We start from the raw sequence: 22,525 nt of genomic DNA, 5'->3' as shown, positions 1-22,525 counted from the left end.
AAATAGTGCTAATGAACATACTTTTTTGATACTTTGCCCTTTAACAACACAGTCTCTGTAACACTTTGTCTCTCACTTTCTTCCTCAGCTTTTTATCTTCAAATGTCTTGTCCTTGTATTCCTGATGCTTGGATAGCTCTATCTCAACACTTTTCTATTGCTGTTTTCTTTTATACTACCTCTGCTAGACTTCCATCACTTCTTTGCAAAATACTGCTTTTGTGACTTGCTACTTTGTGTTAACTTTCCTGCCATCTTCTCTGCTTGGGGCAGCCACCAGCACCCTCTGGTTAAAATACGCTGTAATTTTTGCAAATCCAAATTATTTCACAAAATAATTGTGTGCGTGTGTCTCTTTGAAAAATTGTTTTCCAGTTAAGTGTTGTCAAGCAGAACAGTACTTTAAGATAAATTCAGGTAGTTCAGGAGAATGTTGTATAAGCCTGATGTTTGGGGTGATGATGGAGGCTGTAGAATGTATCAGTTACAACATGCTAGTTGATGCATTGCCCCCCCCCAAAAAAATGTGCCTTTTTTGTCTAGTCAAGACAAACTTCTGTAGACTCTAAAGTACTGGTTATGGTTACGGTGTTTTAGAGATAGACTGAAGTAGAAAATGATGAGCAGTTCTATGCAGTTCTACAAAAATAATTCCTGAATGTAGAAAAATCAGAAATTTTTATTTCCAGGGTACCATTTTGAAATACTTTGTGAAGAACTAGTCTATATAATACCTTAGTAAACTTCATAGGGCATTTAAACAAGGATTCCGATATTGTTAGTGTACACTTTTGGATTGCAAAACAAAATAAGAGCAAGTTTACAAAAAAACACAAACCAGTTCACTACTAAGCTTTTAGATATTTTATGGGGAGAAATGCAATCAGTAGCTTATGGCATAGATATATTTTATTAGAAAATATGCTACAATGTTCACTTCATCTTTTATAACCCTGGGTGTTTTTGCAGATTTCCTAGCTAGCTCCCATGAATACTGTTAAGCATGCCGACAGGAAAGTATTTCTAAATGTTATACTTTTAATGGTCTTCATACACCTGAATTACAGATCTCAAGAAATTGAACATGGAAAGCATGCATTTTAGTTGATTACCTTTTAAGGGAAAGGAATAATATTAATGCTTTCTTCATGAAAAATGTGGAGACGATTCAGTGTCAGATGAAGGTGGACATTCCCTGCCCTTTCAGAAATGTGTCTGACAGATGGAATTCGGGTTGCAGTCTCTCTGGAAATGAGTGAGCACATGTCAGCTGCATATCCTGAGGCTCTGAGTTTCTAGTGAGGTAGTGAATCTGCAAGAAAATGACTGACAATGACATGAGTTCTTGAACTTGCCCATATCAACTTTCATTTAGTATAATTTGCTATAAAACAAGTAATGTACATGTATGTATAATAATAATGCCAATACTGAATGGGTGTTGCAATTGGGTAGTATCCATTCTGGAGGAGAGAGATATATCGTTAGCTATAAAATGTCCTTGGTAGTGGCTATAGTTAAGATGTAGCTGGAGAAGAAACTACTGGAGTGGAGAAAACTGTCAGAAGAGCTTTAAAATCTTTATTAAATTGTAGTGTTATGTAATAAATAAAAGTAGTGAATAAATAATAGGCAAAATAATTAGACTGAATTTCAGAAGGATTCTGATTTATTAATCTAATTGCCACTTTTCGAAAACAGTTTTTTTTAAATTATATTGAAGTACCAAAATCATTAAGATTCCAGAAATGTATGCTTTCAACAACTTGTGAGGTAAGTAAGGGGGAAATACACCGTGATATAGTGTAGTACATTTTGTTATGCAATGTAACTGATATAGATGTCTTTTGTAGAATACCTCACCCCCTTTCCCAAGAAACAGGAACATAAAAGAACTACAAATGCTCTTAAGTCTGTTTTGGTGTTGGTTGAGGTGGTGGGGGTTTGTTTTTTGGTTGGTTGGTTGGTTTGGTTTTTTTTACTGTCTTGATGAAATAGTAAAAGGAGTTCTGCTGATCTAACACTACATATATTCAGTGACATTCAAGCAGGGAATATTTGCCTTAAAGACAATGAGCTATTACCAGGACTAATTTTAAAGTCTTGCATTTTATGTTTTACACTTCAAGATGATGAGACAGAAGACAGGAAAAAAAAGAGAATGCTTTTCGTTAAACATCCTTTCTGACATCTGTATTTACTTGCTTTACCACTGATTCACATGGAAGGGTCAGCCTGACCTTAAGGTTTAGATTGCCTGTGGAGGTTATAAATCCTTATTCTTATCCTTTCTCACAGCACCTTGTTGAGAGGTTTTATTTTCTTGAAATTTTAAGTCTTATAAACCATTTTGGGACTATAGAACTGAAAATCTTAACTGGAAGAAAGCTGTGATTAGATTTAATAAGGAAAGCATTTAAGAAAAATGTTTGCTTATACATTATTCAAAAAGTTCACTACTTCCTCTTCCATGCTTTTATGGTAAGAGTTGATGAAGAGTTGGCTAACTTTCACGTCACATAAATTGTGGGGTTGTAGGACTCTTTCTGAAATGGGTAATTTGGGGTAGGCTTTGCACAGGCTCTGTCTAGGACTGCACTTTATGAAGCATCTGTCTCCCTTTCCATGTTGAAGGAAGAACTTTCACCTGCTTGGGTTTCCCAGTAACTCCTTTCTTACAAGAATAATCTTCAGCAGAGAAATCCTAAATTTTGTTTACCCCTCAGGGATGGCTGTCTCAATTTTGTGCACCCAGGAAACCTACTGCACATTACAGAATATACAACAGTGTTGTCTTGCCTAATATTAAACTTTAGGGTTTTATTGCTTTCACCTTGAGCGTGCATTCATGATGCTGCTAGAAAGACGAAAATCTATGAGGCCTGTACCATTGCAGACCAATAAGAGATCTGTATAGAAATTAAACACATACTGGGTGACTTTTTTAGAAACTTTGATGTCCTCCAGATAAATGTAAGAGTCAAGTATTTGTGTTGCTCCTAAATGCATGAACCCTGGAAAGCCTCATAATTTTGTTTTATTCTTGCTGTTACTACTTTTGCTATCTCTTATGTGAGTTATGTGGAAAGAAGTCACCAGTGGTTCTACACAGAAATTTGAAGCCAAATTTGGTAGACTAAACTGTGATCTGTAAAACAGACTTCACTGAATCAGGACAGCGATCTTCTTGGAAACTGATAATAGATTGCTTTAAATTACGAAGTCTCTTGGACCAAGTGGATTCCAGAAAAAGAAAAAAAAAATTAAAGCTTTAGAGAAGACTCAGGCAAGAACATGTGCCCTGTTAAGACTATAAAATCCTTCTTAGCACTGATGAGAGTGTATAGATAAATATAAAAATGTAAGCTCCTGGCTCTCCTGCATAAAAACATCAGAAGAAAGTATCATGGACTTTAAAACGTCTGGCTCCTGTGATGTGATCAAAGAAAAAAAGATTAATTTTACTTCTCTTATCATCAAATTAGTAACTAATTGCACACAAAGAATGGTTTAACTGGAGTAAAATGCCCTTTACCTGTCAGTTAAACATTTAGGTTTGCGTCTATTTGGAATTAAGTCGTACTGTCAAGCTGCTTTTTAAATTTTAATGACAATTATTTCTCCACTTTGAAGTCACTATTTTAGTGTAGACTAGATTACAGAACTACAGTATTTATCCTTTTGTTTACAATGTAAGCTTGATTTATGTCTCCTTTTTGGTTTTGTTTTTTTTTTTTCTTTTTTTTTCTTTTTTTTTTTTTTTTTTTTTAATGGAGAGACTTCTAATAGAAGTTTCCTAAAAGCTTAGGTTCTGACTAGGGAGATGTAAAATTCAGTGACCTACTTTTTATATTAGTTTTTGCTAGTATAGATGGAGTGCTAGGTTTTACATGCTAAAGGCATTTGGATTAACATATACATCAAGTTTTTGAAGTCGTGGTATTATCTGATTGCAGCTTTCATTAAAATACACTTCTAGTCTTTGATACATGAGCTTAAAAAAAGGAAAAAATAATTTACATGTAATTTATTTTAATCTGAAATCTCGATTCAGGCAGCTAAAGAGAACTGGAAAAGTACTGTGGAAAACACATAGTGTCAACTTAAGACCTGTTAAAGCTGCCACCTCTGTTCTGCTGGGGCTGGACTGGCTTCAAGTCTTGTAGCCAAAAAGAGCAACTGGCAACAGGAATCCTCTGAAATTATTATCTGCCATCATGAGTTATTCTAATTGCTCTGATAGCCTCTCTGTCTTGGTAGTCCCTTTTAGAAAAATTAATTGTGGAAAGAATGTCTGTGTTCCAAGCAGCACATTTGCTTGATTCAGGAAGGCACAATTTTCGTTTTCTGTGTCAATATCTTCTTTGTAAGGTTTGGTATACATGACACTCCTTGATTTTTGAGGTATTCAAAAGCTGTCTGGACACAGTTCTGGGCACCTTGGCTCTAGGTGGCCCTGCTTGAGCAGGGAAGTTGAACCAGATGACCTTCAGAGACCCCTTCCAACCTCAACCACTCTGTGATTCTGTGATTTACCAACAATTTCTGCAAGGTAGTGCCTGGATGACCCCAGCTGGCTCTTATTCTGGGTGTGTTGTAGTAACATGTCTTGCTAAATCAAAATTGCTCAGTAGAAAAAAAAATCCTAAAAAAAGTTAAAAATTAGTTTATCTTATCTTCATAAAGTTAGGTAATGCAGCACTGGTTGTTCCCTGTGGGAAGCCCATGGGTGACACCTAAATGTGTATGTATGGAACAGTAGATAAAGTTGAGGGAATTAAGAAATGGCTTCAAACTCATGATTGTTATCAGAATAAGAAAAATAAGAATGTTTTCTGTAATGAGGTTAAGTTTGATAACTTCTAGAACGTGTATTTATTGTTAGGATATGAGTGTTAATAACGAGCAGTTGTTAAGCAGAAATTTCTTTGAGATGTTTTCTGGCTTCATGCTGTCTCAGCCGTAAGAAATGCCAAAAATGCAGCCCACCATCTCCTCTTCAGAGTATCTATCACAGGTGTTCCTTTGGACAATTCGAAATGTTCCAGAATGGCAAGTACTGAACCTTCCCATTGTGATGGGAACTTCGTTACTCTCAGCTAGTGGGAGAACCGGATCCTGGCCCCTACTGGAGATAAGGCCACTGAAGTAATGATAAGTAAAACTTGTCCCCCTCAACTCTGACATCTTCAGTATGTAGATCTGCAGTTATTTAGTTGTGCAAGAACGTCAACGTCTCTTACAGAAATAGCAGCTTTTGATGACTAGACTGCAGTGTAATCTACATAAAAAATTTATTCATAGCTTACGAATGGATTGTCTGCTGCTTGGAGCTTCAGTGAATCTGCAGAAGACATGAAACAATTAGTTTGGTTCAAGTGTTCTCTTTTGGTTTATCAAGAAAATATTCTTCTGGTAAACTAGACAGTTTATTTTCCAAAAAGAGAATACAAGCAGAATACTATTACACAAATTCTATTTGTTTTCTGATAATCTTACAATTATTTTAGAAGATATTGTACTACCTTGTTCTGTTCTTCTTAATGTTACATTTCATTTTAAAGAATTTACCAATGGTATTGCATCTTCCTGTCAAAGTTACTGTGTTTGTTCTTGTGACTGATGGTTGGAAAGTGTGATAGAGGGTTCATTTTAAAAATCTACTACATTTTATGTTGTGCCTTTTCTAGTTCCCTAATAAATTGCAGCAATCTGATGATCTTTTCTTCCAAAAATTAACTGAGTTTACATATGTTATCCTTTTCAAAATAAACATAATTTTGCTGTAACCTTTAACAGTCAAATTAATGGAGAGGTTTAGGGTATGAAAATGAGCTTATTGTGTCCCTACAAGCAATACTTACCACAGACTGTTCATTGATCTTTAGATGTTAATTTTCTTTCCCTCCTTTTCAGCACACGTAATCAGTATAAAATCTAGTTACCTGTTTCCCCTATTGACATAATTTAAAACTACCCTTTCAGCTTTATTGACTCCAGATTTTTTAAATTCTAATTTAAAAAGTTGTTTCAGAAGAAATAAATTCCTTTGCCCAAGACTCAGATGAACACCTGATACTGTAGAATTACGGTGTACCTGTTCTCCGAATTCCATTTGGTTGTCTTCTCTTGAAAGAATATAAGACCATGTAAAACAATTTAAATGGTGATATAGCTCTGCAGATCTGTTTTTAACAGTGAACAACCCAGAAAAGCATTTTCTCTCTAGCAGACTGTTGTTGAACCAAGTGCTCTTTAGGTGCACTGGTTTGTTAGAGGAATCCGTTGAACTCAGTGAAGATTGTGTGTTGAGTATTTGTATGCTAGCAGCCACACACACACAAAAAAAGAGGCTAGGTAGAATTTCCTGATGGTTTTGAGTCATGAGTGCATGTGTCTAGAATATTATCTTTTAATGTGGAACACAGTAATAAGAAGAAGACATATTTTTGTTATGAAGTTTTATGTTGTAAAGCACAGAATGTTGGCTAGCATATAATAGGTCTCTTATGGTTTTTTACTCTTGTTGTTGTTTTTTCCCTTTTTCTTAAATACATTTTCAATCAATACAGAGTTGCAATGCAAAGTTTCCGAGAGTTCATGCAGGCTAATGGTCTTTATTTCCAATGTTAGCTTTTTATAAGATGTCGAACTAGCTCTGCTATTGTCAGATTCCAGGTGTTAGAGAGCTACTTCGTTTATCTTTTCGTAGGAATTGAATTCAGCTTGAGTATCCTGCTGTGTGGCTGTTATGGAGACATAGCTTAGGTTAGAAGACCCTGTTGTTTCATTTTCCTATAAAGCTGAAGTAATAGTTTCTTGCTGTTTACTCAGTGAAATGTATTCTTGTACGTAATAAAGGGGGCTGTAGGGTGTCTTGTTTCTTTATTTATGGATTTTACAAGTAGAGTGAGTGAATTTCTTATGCTGTTATAACAAATTACATGAAAACATTGCATCTCATTTTGAAAGGTGCATCATGTATAAGTAATTCTGTAACTTGATATAAGCATATAATCTGAATTAAACTTATAATTCCCTTTGGCCTTTGTTCTGCCACCCACAGTCATACTGAGTAATGAGTACCTTCATATTTCAAATAATTTTTTGGATTTTAAACAAATATATGTCCTGCTTAGTAGCTATAATGGCCTAGCAGAAAAAAATTAGGTTTTAATTATCAGTGCATACAGGTAAGTCAGAAAGGCATTACAGTGTCGTTTTAACAAAGAAATGAGACAGCTGGTTGGCTTTCAGATATTTCAGAATTTCCTGAACATAGAGGTCAGATCATGCAATGCAATAGATGTATGATAGGTTGGATAATAAAATGAATTTGTAAATGTCAAAGTCGTACATATTCTTTCTTTGTGTTAAGATTGCCATCAGGATAATCCATGAGTGGATTAGCTAACCAATTAACAGCTTCGAATGGCCCTTGGCCCAATTATTTTTCAAATACTGTTAAAATGAGGTCACAGCAGATGGGTATATTCATGTCTGATTTGAATGTAATTGAGAAGATCTATGTACATAGGTGTTTAGCTAGATATCTCACAGAGGTGAAGAACAACAATTAGAGCATATATTCTGTATCTCTGATTTTTCCTTTCAACTACCATAAAGTTCAATTTAGAGAATAAGAGGAAGGACAAACCTGAAGCTGTTTTATCTAAGGGTGTTACCGTGAGCACCAGCCCTTAAAACACAAGATTGTCTTCCATAGATATTCTCTTACCCTTTCAGCTTCAGTATAAGCACATACACAAGCCAGGACAGTATTCTTCAGCACTTGTCAAGGTGGAGTAATTCCAGTGAACATGAATGTTTGTAATGTTAACTGAGGTCCTGATGCTGTGTGCTCTATTTGAACATAAGCCTTCTTGGAGACTTAAGTCTTAAAATAAAGCATTGTAATGTCTTTTCCTTTTCTTAAGTTAGATTGCAATGAGTAGATTATAAAATGGATCAAATTCTGTTTTGATGTCTACACCTCAGTGTTCTGGGGAGGACAGGTGTCAAAACATAAAATGAATATTTGCGGGTGTGTCATATAGACAACATTAACATTTGTGATTAAGAATTTCATGTATCGTTTTAATTTCTCTAAAGAAAGATCTTTCAGCCAGGTAGTACTCTGGATGAACTAACACAAATTTCAGGAGAAGAGGAACATCATGCTCCTTTGTTCCTTAATTTTTCCTCCTAGATTGTTTCAGCTCCTGTGTCTCACCACAGGACATCTAGAATGCTTGGAGATTTAGTTTCTTTCCATCATTGCCTCCCATCCTGCCCTGTTTCAAGGTCTATCAATAAAGGTATTCAGCTCTTCCAAACAACTCCCAATTTTCATTTGAAAAGAGCCTGGGAGAAAGTTTCTGTCTGTCATGAATGGAATAAGAAATGCTGAACTCTTTGGGTTCGTTTAGAGGAGAATTCTATTCTAAACAATAAAATAGCTGTCAAGTGCACTTCCTCTCCTCTCTTTTTGGAGTAATTTTTACAAATCAATTATTTAATAGAATTTGGGTAACTCTTGAAAATTGACAGGAACAAAATGGACTGAACAGTCTCTGTGGTTGTTGGAAATTTGTCCTGCCGCATCTCATAATTCTTCACTGGAAGGAAGGCATTGCTGTCAAAGAAATTGTAACTGTCACAGACTAGTATGTTTGAGTAAGCCTATAGACCTCAGAGGAAGCTGCCTTTAGGGTAAATAATGCACCAGTAGCAACAAATAAATAAAAGACAGTGATGTGACCTAATAAACAAAAAAAAAAAATCAAAAAAATTCTCAAGTCCTGCTGTGAATTGAGTGGTACTGTCAGAAGAGTTGCCAAGTTTCAGCAGCAGATTTTTTTTTTTTCTTTAGTGGAGAGCTTGTGAGGATGGCTTGCTTGATAAAAATAAAAATACATTCTTAGGAAAGACATTAGTAAGCTTTTCATATTTTTCTTTTACAGTCAGGAGAAGACAAATCAGTTCAGTTGAGTAGGATGACAGTACATCAGACAGCTTTTCTCACTCACTTTGGCATTCCCACAGTCTTGCTTCTTTGTGTCAGAACTATTTTCATCTTGGGTGCCAAATGTGATGATATTAGGAGGTTTTGATATTCATATCTTTGTTAGAGCCTAGTTAATATTAAGGTGCTAATATTAATAAGTGAATGTGAATGACAGTTTTTAGTTCCTTTCCTGTGAAAGTGAAATTCTACAGTCTAATGTTTTGAGTGCCAGACATATTTTACATTTAGAAACATCTTCATACTGTATTGTTCAGAAATATTTCAGACTTAGCATATTATTATTATTTTGTATTTCAGTGTCCATTACAAAGTGGAAATTTAAGAAGAAAAAGACCCTGCAGAGACAAATTATTTTTAGCCATTCTTTACTCTGTTTAGGTCCTGTTAGGTTTCTGAAGAGCAGACATTATGATGTGTAATTGCATAGCTAATGATTCTGAAAGTAAAATAACATTTATCTGTACTAACACTGGCAAAATCATTCTTATATGCATGGCTGAATGTAATATCCTAAGTAAATACAGGAGTTTTGCATTCACTTATGCCATCAAGCCAATGGCATTAATATTTGGCTATATATTTAGCTTCTATAATACATTGCAAATCCCCTGAAATGTTTCCTTAAAATCTTAGGGTTGAATAACAGCAAAGTAGAAGAAAGAAGGGAACCACAGATAAAATAAGAAAAAAAAGTTAGAAGCTAGATTTAAGAGGTCAGTTGTTCTTTCATTTTCATACCTTCTAATTTTTTTTCTGATTTATGAAACTTCTGTAGTAGTTCTGAAGTAAACTATAAACTATTCTAGTGTTTATTTCCCCCAAAGACATGGTCAATTCTGTCTTCTCTGAATAATAAGATCATTCGAACGATTTCTGTGGGCTGCTGGTGATACTAAGCCCAAGTCAGTATTCCGTGTCAGAGGGCTGTTAGCAATCTCTGCAGAGCCAGAGGATTAACTCGTTCAACAAAAGTAAAATACACTATTTTCTGTTAGGGTAAAACACCATTTGACGTTTGTGTCTTTTCTTCTGTTGCCACCTGTGTCCATCCATGCCACCACTAGAGATCTTCCTTTCCTGCCATGTTCTGTTCACTTTATTTTTTTCATGCATTGGCTGCTAAGTGCAAATTTATGATCCAAAAAGCACTCTGTAATGCTCCATGTTCCTTTACCTTATTCTTGGCCTATGCTTTCCTTAGATCCTCCCATTTTCTCACCTTTGTATTACTTTGAAGAGATCACAGGTCAGGTTTGACAAATCCTTTCCCTTTTCTCCTTGGATTAATTCCTTAAAACTTTTTTCCAGTAATTATTTCTGACTAATTAGTAACCTGGGACTGTGCCTTCATATGCTTCAGGGTTTGTTTTATACATTTAAAAATTCTTAGACATCTGCAAGTGTATAGGCTTGAACCAGAAATGGTAACTACTAATGGAAATAGGCTGATCCATATGGTCTGAAAATTTAGTCCCTAAATAATCTGTGTTCAAGACACAAAAGTCACTGGCTTATTACTTTTGGATCCATTATTGATTTCTCTCCCCAAAGTAGAGATGGGTAGACAAACAGGATGATAATAGAAGCTTTGTTTTTATGTCCATGGTAGGATTTCTAAGATAATAGATTAATGCTGCTGCTTATTTTAGTGGTTTAAAAAAGTCATGTGCTACGTGTGAATACAATATGAATATATTATTTTGGGGAGTGTTACTGCTTATGAGAGGCCTCGGTTGACAGGGCTAAATGAAGTGGAGGTTGTCCAGCTTTGTAACCTTTAATACAACCCTCCGATATTAAAGTTCAGATGAAGTAGCTAAGTATTAAAAATCTCTTTTCTTGCCTTATGCTTTATTCCTGTGCATGGGAAACACTGGGATAAAACAATCATGAATTTAAAGCTAAACAAGAAATTATTAATTATTAGGGACAGAAATCCTGCTGACAGCAGTTTCAAATAAAGGAAATGTGCATGTTATGCTGTCATTTTAAAACTGTAATTGGAAGCTGGCCATTTAACTGTTTACTGCAAACAGTACTGTGTTTGATTTCCTGTACCTGTGGAGCTTATCAGAAAATTGTTGGCTTTTTACAAGGTGTTACAAAATGAAAGATAGAACTAAGATGGATATTTGGAACAGTGAGTCAGCTTAGCTTAAGCAAACAATTTTGTTATACATCATGGCTGTGAAAGGTAAAGCGATTTTTGTTGCATCAAATATCACATGGAATTCAAAGGTTACCAGCATTACCTATCAACCGCATGTGGAACTCAAGCAGCGTAAGTGAGGCTCTCCTGATGGGTTTTGTCACGTGAATAGTCTATCGTTCTGTTGATACAAAGTAATCCAAATTTTGAAATACAGGAGGAATGGGATGGCATAGCCTACTTGCCCTAAGGTTGAATTGCATATCCTCTTCCCCATGAAACCATGGGAGTCATGGGGATCTTCTGTTATCACCCATCTCTGCATTATTCCTTAGCACACTGATCCCTCTGAACCCCAAGGTGAATGGAGTTGATTTTACAGATCTTGACAAAGGTTTTGATAAGTGTTTCATAGAATCAGTTCAAGTTCTCCAAGAACTCTAAAAAAAAATTTTTTTCTTCCTTTATGAAAAAGAGAGCCTTCAGGTTTTCATTTATGCAATTTGCATTTTATTGTTACTAAAATTCCTGTGTATTTTTAATTAATCGTTGTTTATTTTTCCACATTTCAGGGATACCACTGTACAAAGCCTTACCCTACAACCTTCTGTAAAAGATGGTCTTATTAGATATGAAGATTCACCACTGGTCAGTAGTAACATTTGGCATTTGGATTGTATACTTGGAGATGTTTTTTCATTTAAAACAAATATTTAAACGTGCTGGCTTTTCAAATAAGATTTTTTTTTTTCATGGAATTGTCAGTGAGTGTGGTAACATTTAATTAACTTTTGCTTTGGCCACATTTGTCATGTTTGCTGTGCCAAATGCTGAATAAGATTGGGAGTCTGCACTCATAAAATGAGTATGGGAGATAGTTTAGTTAGTGTTAACCTGACACATTCTAACTGATGCAGTGGTATTTTTCTCCTCTTTTGTAGTATCTCAAACCTATCTGCTAAGTTGGACTGCAAACAGCTCCTGCTGACATTCTTTAGTTCTTTCAGCTAGATGTTGACAGTCCAGATGGAAACTGCTTTTGCACTTCTCTGTCAGCACTCCAATTCACTCTGTCAGGCTCCTCAGTTCCCCCTCTAGTGCAGTCCTTTCTGTCCCTGTCCCAAAGAAACAGAAACACCTGCCTTTATTGTCTCACCTTCTCCCTCTTCTCTCTGCTACAGTTCTGAGTCCCTTTCCTGTCTCAGTGCCACTGAGATGTCACTACTACTGACTGAGACATCAGCAATGCAGTTTCTTGCAGTTAGTTTGGGGAGATTGTGATGATTTGATTCTTTTCTTTTAGGTAAAAGCTGTGAAGTTTGGACATATTTTGGTAATTGATGAGGCAGACAAAGCACCAACGAATGTTACCTGCATCTTAAAAACTTTAGTAGAAAGTGGGGAAATGGTTTTGTCCGATGGAAGGCGAATTGTTGCCAGTAAGTAGATAGATATCATTTTGATCATTTACAGTAAAATGTAATGTGTTGCTGGTTTTCTGCAGTTACGTTACAAAGTAGAGACCCAAAAGAGTCCAAGTGGAAAAAGTACTTGATGCTAAAAGGTTAGCAATTAAAGAATTTGCAGTCATTTTCTTTACTACTTTTGCAATAACCACAAAGGTTTTCTTCCTGGACTTGTGCAAAGCCTTTGACACAGTCCCACATGACATCCTTGTCTCCAAGTTGGAGGGACATGCATTTGACAGAAGGACCACTTGCTGGATAAGGAATTGGCTAGACGGCCACACTCAAAGAGTTGTGGTCAATGGCTCAATGTCCAAGTGGAGACTGGTGACAAGTGGTGTTCCACAGGGGTCGGTACTGGGACCAGTGCTGTTTAACATCTTTGTTGGAGACATGGACAGTGGGATTGAGTGCACCCTCAGCAAGTTTGCCGATGACACCAAGCTGTGTGGTGGACACGCTGGAGTTCCCTCCAGATGCCATCCAGAGGGACCTTGACAGGCTTGAGAGCTGGGCCAATGCAAACCTCATGAAATTTAACAAGGCCAAGTGCAAGGTCCTGCACGTACGCCGAGGAAATCCTGCGGAGAGTGGATAGAGAGCAGCTCTGAGGAGAAGGACTTGGGGGTATTGGTGGATGAGAAGCTGAACATGAGCCGGTAGTGTGCACTTGCAGCCCAGAAAGCCAACCGTGTCCTGGGCTGCATCAAAAGCAGCATCAGCAGCAGGTCGAAGGACGTGATTCTCCCCCTCTGCTCTGCTCTCGTGAGACCCCACCTGGAGCACTGTGTTCAGATGTGGGGCCCCCAACATAAAAAAAACCTGGACCTCTTGGAGAGAGTCCAGAGGAGAGCCACAAAATTAATCAGAGGCCTGGAGCACCTCCCCTATGAGGACAGACTGAGAGAGTTGGGGTTGTTCAGCCTGGAGAAGAGAAGGCTCCGAGGAGACTTAATAGCAGCCTTCCAGTACCTGAAGGGGGCTACAGGAGAGATGGGGAGGCACTCTTTATCAGGGGGGTAGTGATAGGACAAGGGGTAATGGGTATAAGCTGAAAGAGGGTAGATTTAGACTAGACATTAAGAAGAAGTTTTTCACTGTGAGGGTGGTGAGACACTGGCACAGGTTGCCCAGGGAAGCTGTGGATGCCCCATCCCTGGAGGTGTTCAAGGCCAGGCTGGATGAGGCTTTGAGCAACCTGGTCTAGTGGAGGGTGTCCCTGCCCATGGCAGGGGGGTTGGAACTTGATGATCTTTAAGGTCCTTTCCAACCCAAACCGTTCTATGATTCTTAAATTAGCATTCTCATGAATTTTGCTGAAAAATTAAAAAACAAACCCAAACAAACCCAAAACCCCCAACAAACTGTAAATTGACCTCCCTGCTTCTCATTTACCATAAGAAATAAAGTTCTAGTTCACCAAATTATGATCTTGGGTGTGCCCATCTGGATAGTTGGGGTATAATTTGGTCAGATCTGTAATTGAAGATGGGAGTATATATCTAAGGTTGAATTGTTAAGGGTTTCAGCTAAGGAAACCGCATATGTTTATATTATTGAAACATTTCCTGCAGGATGAGATTATTTTGTAATTTAAGGGAATTTAATTCATATGCATTGCAGGAACTAAATACTTTTCGTTTCAAAGAAAGACCATGTTTGAAATGCCCTCTTGATATCAGTAGACACTACTTTACATAATGAGTTTCTTTTTAACAATGTTGGAAACTGTTTAAATATGAGAGGAGCAAATCATTCAGCACTCGCATGGCACAACACTTGTGTTTTGCTTGTCTTCATAAACTGTAGGTGGGCTTGTTTTAAAATATCTTGCTAGGTAGACTTAATTCTTACTGCAGTTTTTTAGAGAAGGTAAAAGGATTCCCAAATGCCATGTGCCGCTGGAAACATGCTGCAAGGGAACGAGTGGGGCCAGTCTGACTCAATTTGGAGAAACACAGCCTTCAGATATGTGAAATCTTCTGTCTCTGGCTTCTTAACAATTTTTTATAATCACCAGGAGGAATTTCAGTCCTGTGTTCCCAAATAAGATAATACCAGACCTGTGTGAAAAACACATTTTATTCACCATTGGCTGCAGCATTTTGGTGAAATTAAATATAAACAGGACAGGTAGTCCCCACCCCAAGAACAGTGGATGCATTTTTTTTTAATTAAACACATCAGTATGTTTAATGAAACAAATTATGGACCTTTAAAATGAAACCTAGAACACTGGTAGTTGAATGACAGGCTAAGAGGCCATTCAGCCTGTTTTCTAACTGTTTGTAACTTCTAATTCTAAGAACAAGATAATTCTTCTAATTCCAAGAAGAATTCTTCTAATGTAATTATGTTTGTTTAATTCATTCATAATCCCAAAGTTTAAATATGCAGTTAATGCATTTTATTTCTTTTCCAGATCATGCTCATGTAGAGGGGAGAGAAAATGTAATAGTTATTCATCCTGATTTTAGAATGATTGTTCTAGCAAACAGACCTGGATTTCCTTTCTTGGGTAATGACTTTTTTGGCACATTAGGTAAGTGATTCATATTAAATAGTGATTAATAGAATGACTGTCTTTATTCATTAGATTTCATGGGGAGAAAGGGTCATTATGCATATTGATACTTTGTTTCGCATAAGACACTCAAGGTGACATTCAGCTTGAAGACTAACATGTAAATTTAGGTATCTTAATAAAGGTGCCCGAACTTGTCCTGAAGTGAACAGCTTTTATATGTGGTCATTTGTGTTGCAACTCGTTTGTTATATGAGATCTGGACAAACACAGCAGACAGACAAGAATACAAGAAATCTCTGTTAATGAGCATATACTGTATACAGATATAGCAAAAACATTAGCTGTAAACAGCTTGATACCTGACATCAATGGTTAACACAACTGCTCACCATTTTTATTCCCCATATCAAACAAGCTAGAGGCCAGGTGCAGTCCTCTTCAGTACAGGAGATGGGAGCTGGATGGGTGGTTCTTTCATCTCAGCAGTGGAGGTTACTGTCTTTTTTGGTGCTACCTGCTTCTTAATCCTCATTAGCCTCTCCATGTGCGTGGCTGTGGGTGATAGACCTTATTAAAATAGACAAGATATTGAATTTATCCTAGTTTCAGGTAAGGCTGTCCAAATTTCACATCGAAGATTTTTTTTTTAACAGCAGCCTTATTTCAGAAAGCTCCTGTTGGGTCCTAAAAATCCTGTATATCAGCAAAGATTTCCCACAGCTTCATCTCACAGCAAAAGCAAGAATTTATGTTGCATAAGGGCAAGTGATGAAGAATTAATTGTCTTGTATAGTTCAGTGTTAGTCTAAGTGGGCCTCTGGCAAGGCTTTAGCAGTGTTACACCTGGTGTACCAGCTGAATAACCCTCCAGACTCGGCTGACTGTGTTGTCTACATTAGTTTAACCACTTATGTGCAGGCATCTGTTCACTTTGGCTGTAACGCTTATTCTACAAGAAATAATAAAAGACTTGTAAAAGCAGGAGCAAACCTAATTCTGTATTGCGTAATAGCTTTCTGTTTTTCATATGTAGTTCCCAGTGAATGGGCATTTCATGTCAGAGATCCATTGGTCTGAATTTCACCCAGCTACGTTGCCCCAACATGTTTGAGTATTGCCTATTTCTTCTTCATGACCTTATTTCCTTCCTTACATGGACCCTTTAAAGAAAATCGGTCATGCAAGCATTATTACATTTGGGCCACATGGCAGAGGCTTGACTGGCGTTTTGGGATTCTTTGTTGATTTTGTTTTTCAAGCATAGGGGTTCTTCTGCTTTTAATTCAAGTCCTTTTTATCATGCTTCTGCAAAGTTTTGTATGACTGTTAAAGGACTCTTTACAAATAAACTAAATTTTATAGATTATGATTGGGACCAATATAATGCAAATATATGGAAAGAATATAAATGACAGGAGAGATCTCCATGTTTCCAGCAACCTCGATGTTCTTCATAGCAAGTTTTTCCTTCACATTTTTCAAAGTAGTTTTTGTCTTGTTTTGTTTTAATAAGCAGGTACCCAGGATCCTCTTGAGCCATTGCTTTTCCATTTAAGGTGCTGTATGAAACTTAAAGGGGCTGTTGTGATGCTGTCTCTTTATGAATTACTTAACTGTATGCTTTTTTTCTTTTTAGGGGACATTTTTAGTTGCCATGCTGTTGATAATCCCAAGCCACAGTCCGAACTAGCTATGCTTAGACAATATGGTCCTGATGTTCCAGAGCCAATTCTTCAGAAACTGGTGGCTGCTTTTGGAGAACTCAGGAGCTTAGCTGACCAAGGAATCATTAACTATCCCTATTCCACTAGAGAAGTTGTGAATATCGTGAAACATTTACAGGTAGAGAATGTCAGATTTCATGAAAACTTGAGTTAATCACTACTAATTTTTTCATGCTTTAAAGTTTTAGAAAAAGGTACCGTTACTGTTCATTCATTTCTATTTCATTCTTATGAAAAGTTTTGAATATGAAGGAATCATATTTAGATGTTTGGATAGTCAGAGGGTAGGGATCACAGATGTACACAGGCATATATTTTTTCTGGATGTTTATTTTTAGATATTAAAAAAAACCCTGAGAGCCTGTTTTTCTACTGTGTGAGAAAATACCACCTTCATACTGTGAATACAGTATGTAATGTTCATACTAGCCTATGTTATAAAATTCCATATTCAGCATACAATACTTCCAGGACAATGCAACTTCACTGTATGCTGCTTGTACAATGTTTAGTTTTAATAATTTCCCAGGGAAAAACAAGTTCCTGATGCATAACAGTAATGCATCACAGGTGGAATTTTTCTAAGGAAAATGTTAGATGAATAACAACTTATCAAATGGGTACTTAGGATCCATTATTACTTCTTACACACATTTTAACGGTACAATCCTGAATTCTGATTTAATGATTTTTTTAAAAGATTGCAGTAGAGCTTGACTTCTGTCTTTATAAATTGAAGACTACTTTTCGTCTGAAGTATTTGAAATATAAAGTATCTTAATGCTCTTTGAAATAGCAGTGCTTTTATTTTGTTCTGTTTATAATCATTAAATCAGTAATTTGTTTAATTTATAGACTGTTTTGTGAACTACTAAATCCTAGATTGAAAAAAATAGTGGAAATATTAATGTAGCTATTACAATTAAAATATAATTTATCATAAATTCTTTGACCTACTTTTCCTGTGTTTAACACTGCATAGTATAACAGGGTTGCATGATGGTTTTGTGTTTGTGCTTATGAACTTATTCATGTACCTTCATGCATATACACAGACATTTAGACTTACCACTTCAAAAAAATCTTCAGTTTATCTGGATTTCTGAGGAGGATAGATTTTTGTGCTCTGTGGTCTCCAGAGTGCAGTGAGGTCTTGAGACAGAGTAAATTGATACTACTATGATACCAATAATATAGACAAAAAGCAGTTGTATTTTTATGAATTTGTACTAAGGGTTAACAAAATTCAGACCTAAAATCTGAGGAATCCGTCCATATAAACATGTAAGCAGAGTAGTTTATTAGGATCCATTACCAGTTAATAGGTATAACTATTACTGCTAGAACATGTGCCGTGTTGATAGTATCAATGATGTCTTCAAACGCAGAATTACATTTGAAATGCAAGTGGAAAAATTACAAACTCTAGGAACAGTTGCTATGCTGCTGAAAAGCTGGTGTTTAGGGGTTTTGTTAAATGAACTCCTTCCTGTCTTCTTACTCTTTGGCTGTTCCTACCTTCCTTTCTATCTTTCTTTCATCTTCTGTCTCCAAGTAATCTAATGTTGCACTATCTTCTGTCACCCACTGGTGCAGAAACGTATGGACTTAATTCTTTTTTTTCTTTCTTGTCCTCAGAGCACTTACTCTCTGCTTTTGTCTCCTTCACTTAACCAGAATAGTGTGGTCACTTCTACTTGGGCATTGGGCACAGATCAGTGGGGAAGTTTCCTGTCTGCTGGTTTTCATTTGTTTCAAAGTCAAGTGTAAATATCCAAATAAATCTCCAATGTGCTTCTTTGATTCCTTCAGTAACGTTTGTTTTCAAGATCCCAGTCTCTCTGAAAGGATGCAACATTTTGTTTACTGTAACTTCTTTTTCAATCTGAATAATAAAAAGGCTGGGAGTAGCCAAATGTAAACAGGGAATATAAACATAATGGTTATTCCAAAGTAAGAAGCTTTTTAGGTCTTCAGGTAGAGAAGAAAGAGGAAGGAGGGAAATGAGTCAATAAAATTGCTGGTCTGAAGGAAGGAAGGAGGGAAGTTAGTCATGTTGTTAAACAATTTCCCTTACAGCAGTTCCACAGCCCCACTCTCTTTGTACTGTTGTGTTGATTTCTTTCACATAATTTTGGATTTATTTTCTTCTGAAAAAAAGGGGTTGTATGTTTTGCAGAAAAAAAATGCTGTTGATTACTGTTATCTGAGAGAGCGTCTGAGCATCGGGGCTAGTCAGTTAAGAGAATATCCTGGTTACATCAGCATATTATTAGGCTAATCTCTGCACTGATTAATTGTGGTCTTCAACATATAGGACTGTGTCTACAGTGTAGTTCCAAATGTATCTTCTGATAAAGATTATGCGAATAGGGAACCTGTAGCAATTTATTTGTAGCTTAGACACTGCATTCACCATTAGGTTACCTCTTTACTCTTTCTTAAGGAAAGGGGTTTTTTGGGGAGCTTGACATACCAAACTAGTTTGAAGACTGAAGCTACAGACATAGGGAAAGTTGTCTACTGCAGGTGCCTAACTTGGTTGCTCCAACTATTTCTCCCCACTGGTTGTAAAAGGAGTTTGCATCTTGCAGCTCTAGATTGCAGGTGACCTGAATATAGTCTTTTTGTGTCGCTTGCCTGCTGTTTTCAAACCGTGTCAAATCCAGAAGTATTGATGCTAACAGCGGCTTATGGGCAAGCTGAGAAGCTCTGCTCTCGCTCCGTTGGGTTACTATACGCTAGCTATAACTACTGGTGTATGCTGTGACTGCTTCTCTGCAGTCTAATATACTAGTTTTCATGAGACCTTTCTCATGTTGTTTGCCGAGTCCAGATACACCTGATGTCCCTGGTAGGTGTTAATCAGGCAAGCCATGTTAGTCCAGATAAAATGGAAATAGATTTTCTAATAACTCTATTGAGTTTGGGAAAGCTGAGATTTTTCTGATAGGCCTTCCTTGTTTGTATCTGAGACTGCTTTCTAATAGTAGGCACTACTGTAACAATTTTCAGGCAGTAAATGACTGTGGTACCTTCTGGCCCTGAAGGCTACTAATCATCAGGCTTTTAGGGCCATTCAGTAAGCTTTTGTGCTAAGGTAGTACTTTTTTCTGTTCAACCTAATCTCAAAAGGAAGCTAAATTTATCAAATCACAGTTTATATCCCTTTCTAACCTTGCTGTCAAACGCACATCAATAATAATGTTTTAGCCTTTTGGCCAACCACAGTGAATATCAGTTACCAGTTTTCAAAGATAATTAGATTTCTGCTGGTTTAATCAAAATCCATGGCTGTGTGACAGAAGGAACAGATTGAAATCAGTGTCCCTGTGAAATAAAAGATGGGGAAAATTCAGCTGTTTTACTTGACAGTAGACAATACCCACTAAAGACGTGAGCACTGAATCAATTAGTATGCATGTCGCTCAGGATAAGCCATAGATTTGGTGCTTCTTGCCCTGTTGACAGGACAGCTGAGGAGACACATAGATGGCAGAGTTCAGTGAAAAGATGTCAGGAATACAGGGGAAGTCAAGGGCACAAAGGAATGAGCAGGTAGGGAGAGATGTGTTAGTGTTGTGGGAGCAGGGTGGGCCTTGGGGATGGTGCTGACAGGATGGGAAATGTGCGGGCATCTGAAGGCACTGGAATATGTAGGTTTTTTTTGAGAACACAAGCTAGAAGTCTAAAACAAAGATCTGGACTCGTTACAGACTAGATACCAGATACTTTGTCACTCTGTTTTCAGGGTAGTGGTAGAAATACAGTAGACCTCAATGTGTATAGCATATTTGAATTAAAATTCTGTATTTCTCCTACAAAAATATTATTTTACTGATTGCTTTTAAGCAGACTATAGCAATAGATCTACTCATAGACAGTTAGATTCATAAAAATATGGATTTTTCACTAAGACAAATTCTGTCACAACTCTGTATCACATAAATCATAAAATATATATATATATATAAAAATATAAAATGGTTAAAAGCAAAACCTATGTTACTTACTATTTTGAGGAACAGCCAAGAAGCTAAGCTGTGAAAATACTCTAACGCACAGACAGAGGTGTTACTTGTAAGGAGAAGAATCAATGAATGAGAACCAGACAGACTTATGAGAGATCAATATTTTCTACAGTAATCTGGTTTTAAAAATCGTTAGATATCAAGTGATTTTTTTTTTAAGTGTTCAACTCAAACATTCAACTTTTTTTTTTTTTTTTCTTGGCTTCAAGTGAACTGTCATTGCCTTTCTTCAGTAAGCAGTTGTCCAAGCAGTTATTAAAAAGTGGTTGGATTTGTTCTGATGGAAAAAAAAAGAGTTGTTTGTGATTTTTTTTAATAACTGAAGTAGAGGGCTTTTTGACAAGTAGCTTGTGTTCAGAACAGGTTTTATTGACAGGAGCCATCAGTTGTACCTGTGGAAATAATTTTTTCATTATGTCCTACTGATACAAGAGGCATGGAACTATTGAGGCAATCCACTGAGGAGAAGGGTATTGATGTCCGAAGTTAGGTAATCATTCAGAAAACTATGGGCATCCTTGGAGACTCCTAATGAAAACCAGATAAGATTTGAAGCACTCGACCAATGTTTCTGCAGTATCTACTGCAGGGCAGGTAAAAGAGTAGGTTATGAGTGAACAAGATAGCTTGGTGCCAGTTTGTTGGTTGTACTTTGGTTGTGAGAAGAAAAGAACACAGAAAATGCAGTATTCATAATCATAAAGGTTCTAAAGAAAGATTTTGGTTATGTAAAGTATGCACAATTCTGGACATGTTTTGTTCTTGTTACCAAAAGAAGACACTCGAAAACAGACTGCGATAGGGTCCTGCACACTGACTGCTAAGTAGCTTTCCGTGTTTTTTTTATAAGTCTGTGGGCTTTTTTTTTTCAGTATATTTACTTTGACTCCAAGGTGTAATTTACATTATAGAAGTTAGTACTTTCACTACTGAACTTTGTCACAAACTTTTTGCATTTACATTACATGTGAAATGTTTATATGGTCTTTAATTAGAATAGCTGTTGAGAGAAATTTTATTTTTAGTAACCTGTTTCATTCAGTAAGGAATGGACATTGTAACCAGTGTGGAACAGGCTGTAGGACAACTTTATGTTATCCCGTAATAACTTGTGTTTTGCTAATCTGTAATAATACAGAACTTTTAATAGGTTTCTCATGGATAGCTTTAAGAAGTAGGACATTGTTTAGTGTGCTTTTATATAAACCAACACTAGTAATGAAATATTCTGTGACATGTACACCTCAGATTAAAAAAGGTTTATACAAACCTATTTCTGGCAGTGGTATTCCATTCTATCACAGTAACTAGGTAATCTTTGTATTACTTGTGTCAAGGATATTGTATTTCAGAGATTAGATATTTATTAAGTTGGGAGAATACTAAACTCCTGATAAGGGTACTGTTTGATTAAGAGTTCAGGACAAAACATTTATGAAAAATTTATATTTCCTTCTGGTTTAGTTTTTATTTCAGGACTCAGATCTTTATTTTTCATGCTTTTGTACATTTCTCTGACACTTCTGTTAGGTCTGAGTCTGAAGGTTTGAAGTTATTTGTACCAGCTATACTAATTAATTGGGAAAAAACAGTTAAGACT

At 36.5% G+C, this 22,525-nt stretch overlaps 1 protein-coding gene across 1 annotated transcript in view; it reads left to right on the top strand.

Annotated features, from left to right (window-relative positions):
* Positions 1-22,525, top strand: part of VWA8 (von Willebrand factor A domain containing 8) — a gene marked incomplete at both ends in the record, with an annotated part of 133,752 nt that overhangs the window by 47,230 nt on the left and 63,997 nt on the right. The window contains 4 exons of the mRNA XM_010087550.1: positions 11,750-11,825; positions 12,481-12,616; positions 15,066-15,185; positions 16,807-17,012. Of these exons, the coding sequence (XP_010085852.1) occupies positions 11,750-11,825; positions 12,481-12,616; positions 15,066-15,185; positions 16,807-17,012 (538 nt within the window). The remainder of the gene's footprint in view (positions 1-11,749; positions 11,826-12,480; positions 12,617-15,065; positions 15,186-16,806; positions 17,013-22,525) is intronic.

This window comes from Pterocles gutturalis, unplaced genomic scaffold, assembly GCF_000699245.1.
Source record: "Pterocles gutturalis isolate BGI_N339 unplaced genomic scaffold, ASM69924v1 scaffold15621, whole genome shotgun sequence".
NCBI lineage: Eukaryota > Metazoa > Chordata > Aves > Pterocliformes > Pteroclidae > Pterocles > Pterocles gutturalis.
The sequence above is the reverse complement of the archived record's forward strand: the minus strand, read 5'-3'. Positions and strand labels throughout refer to the sequence as shown.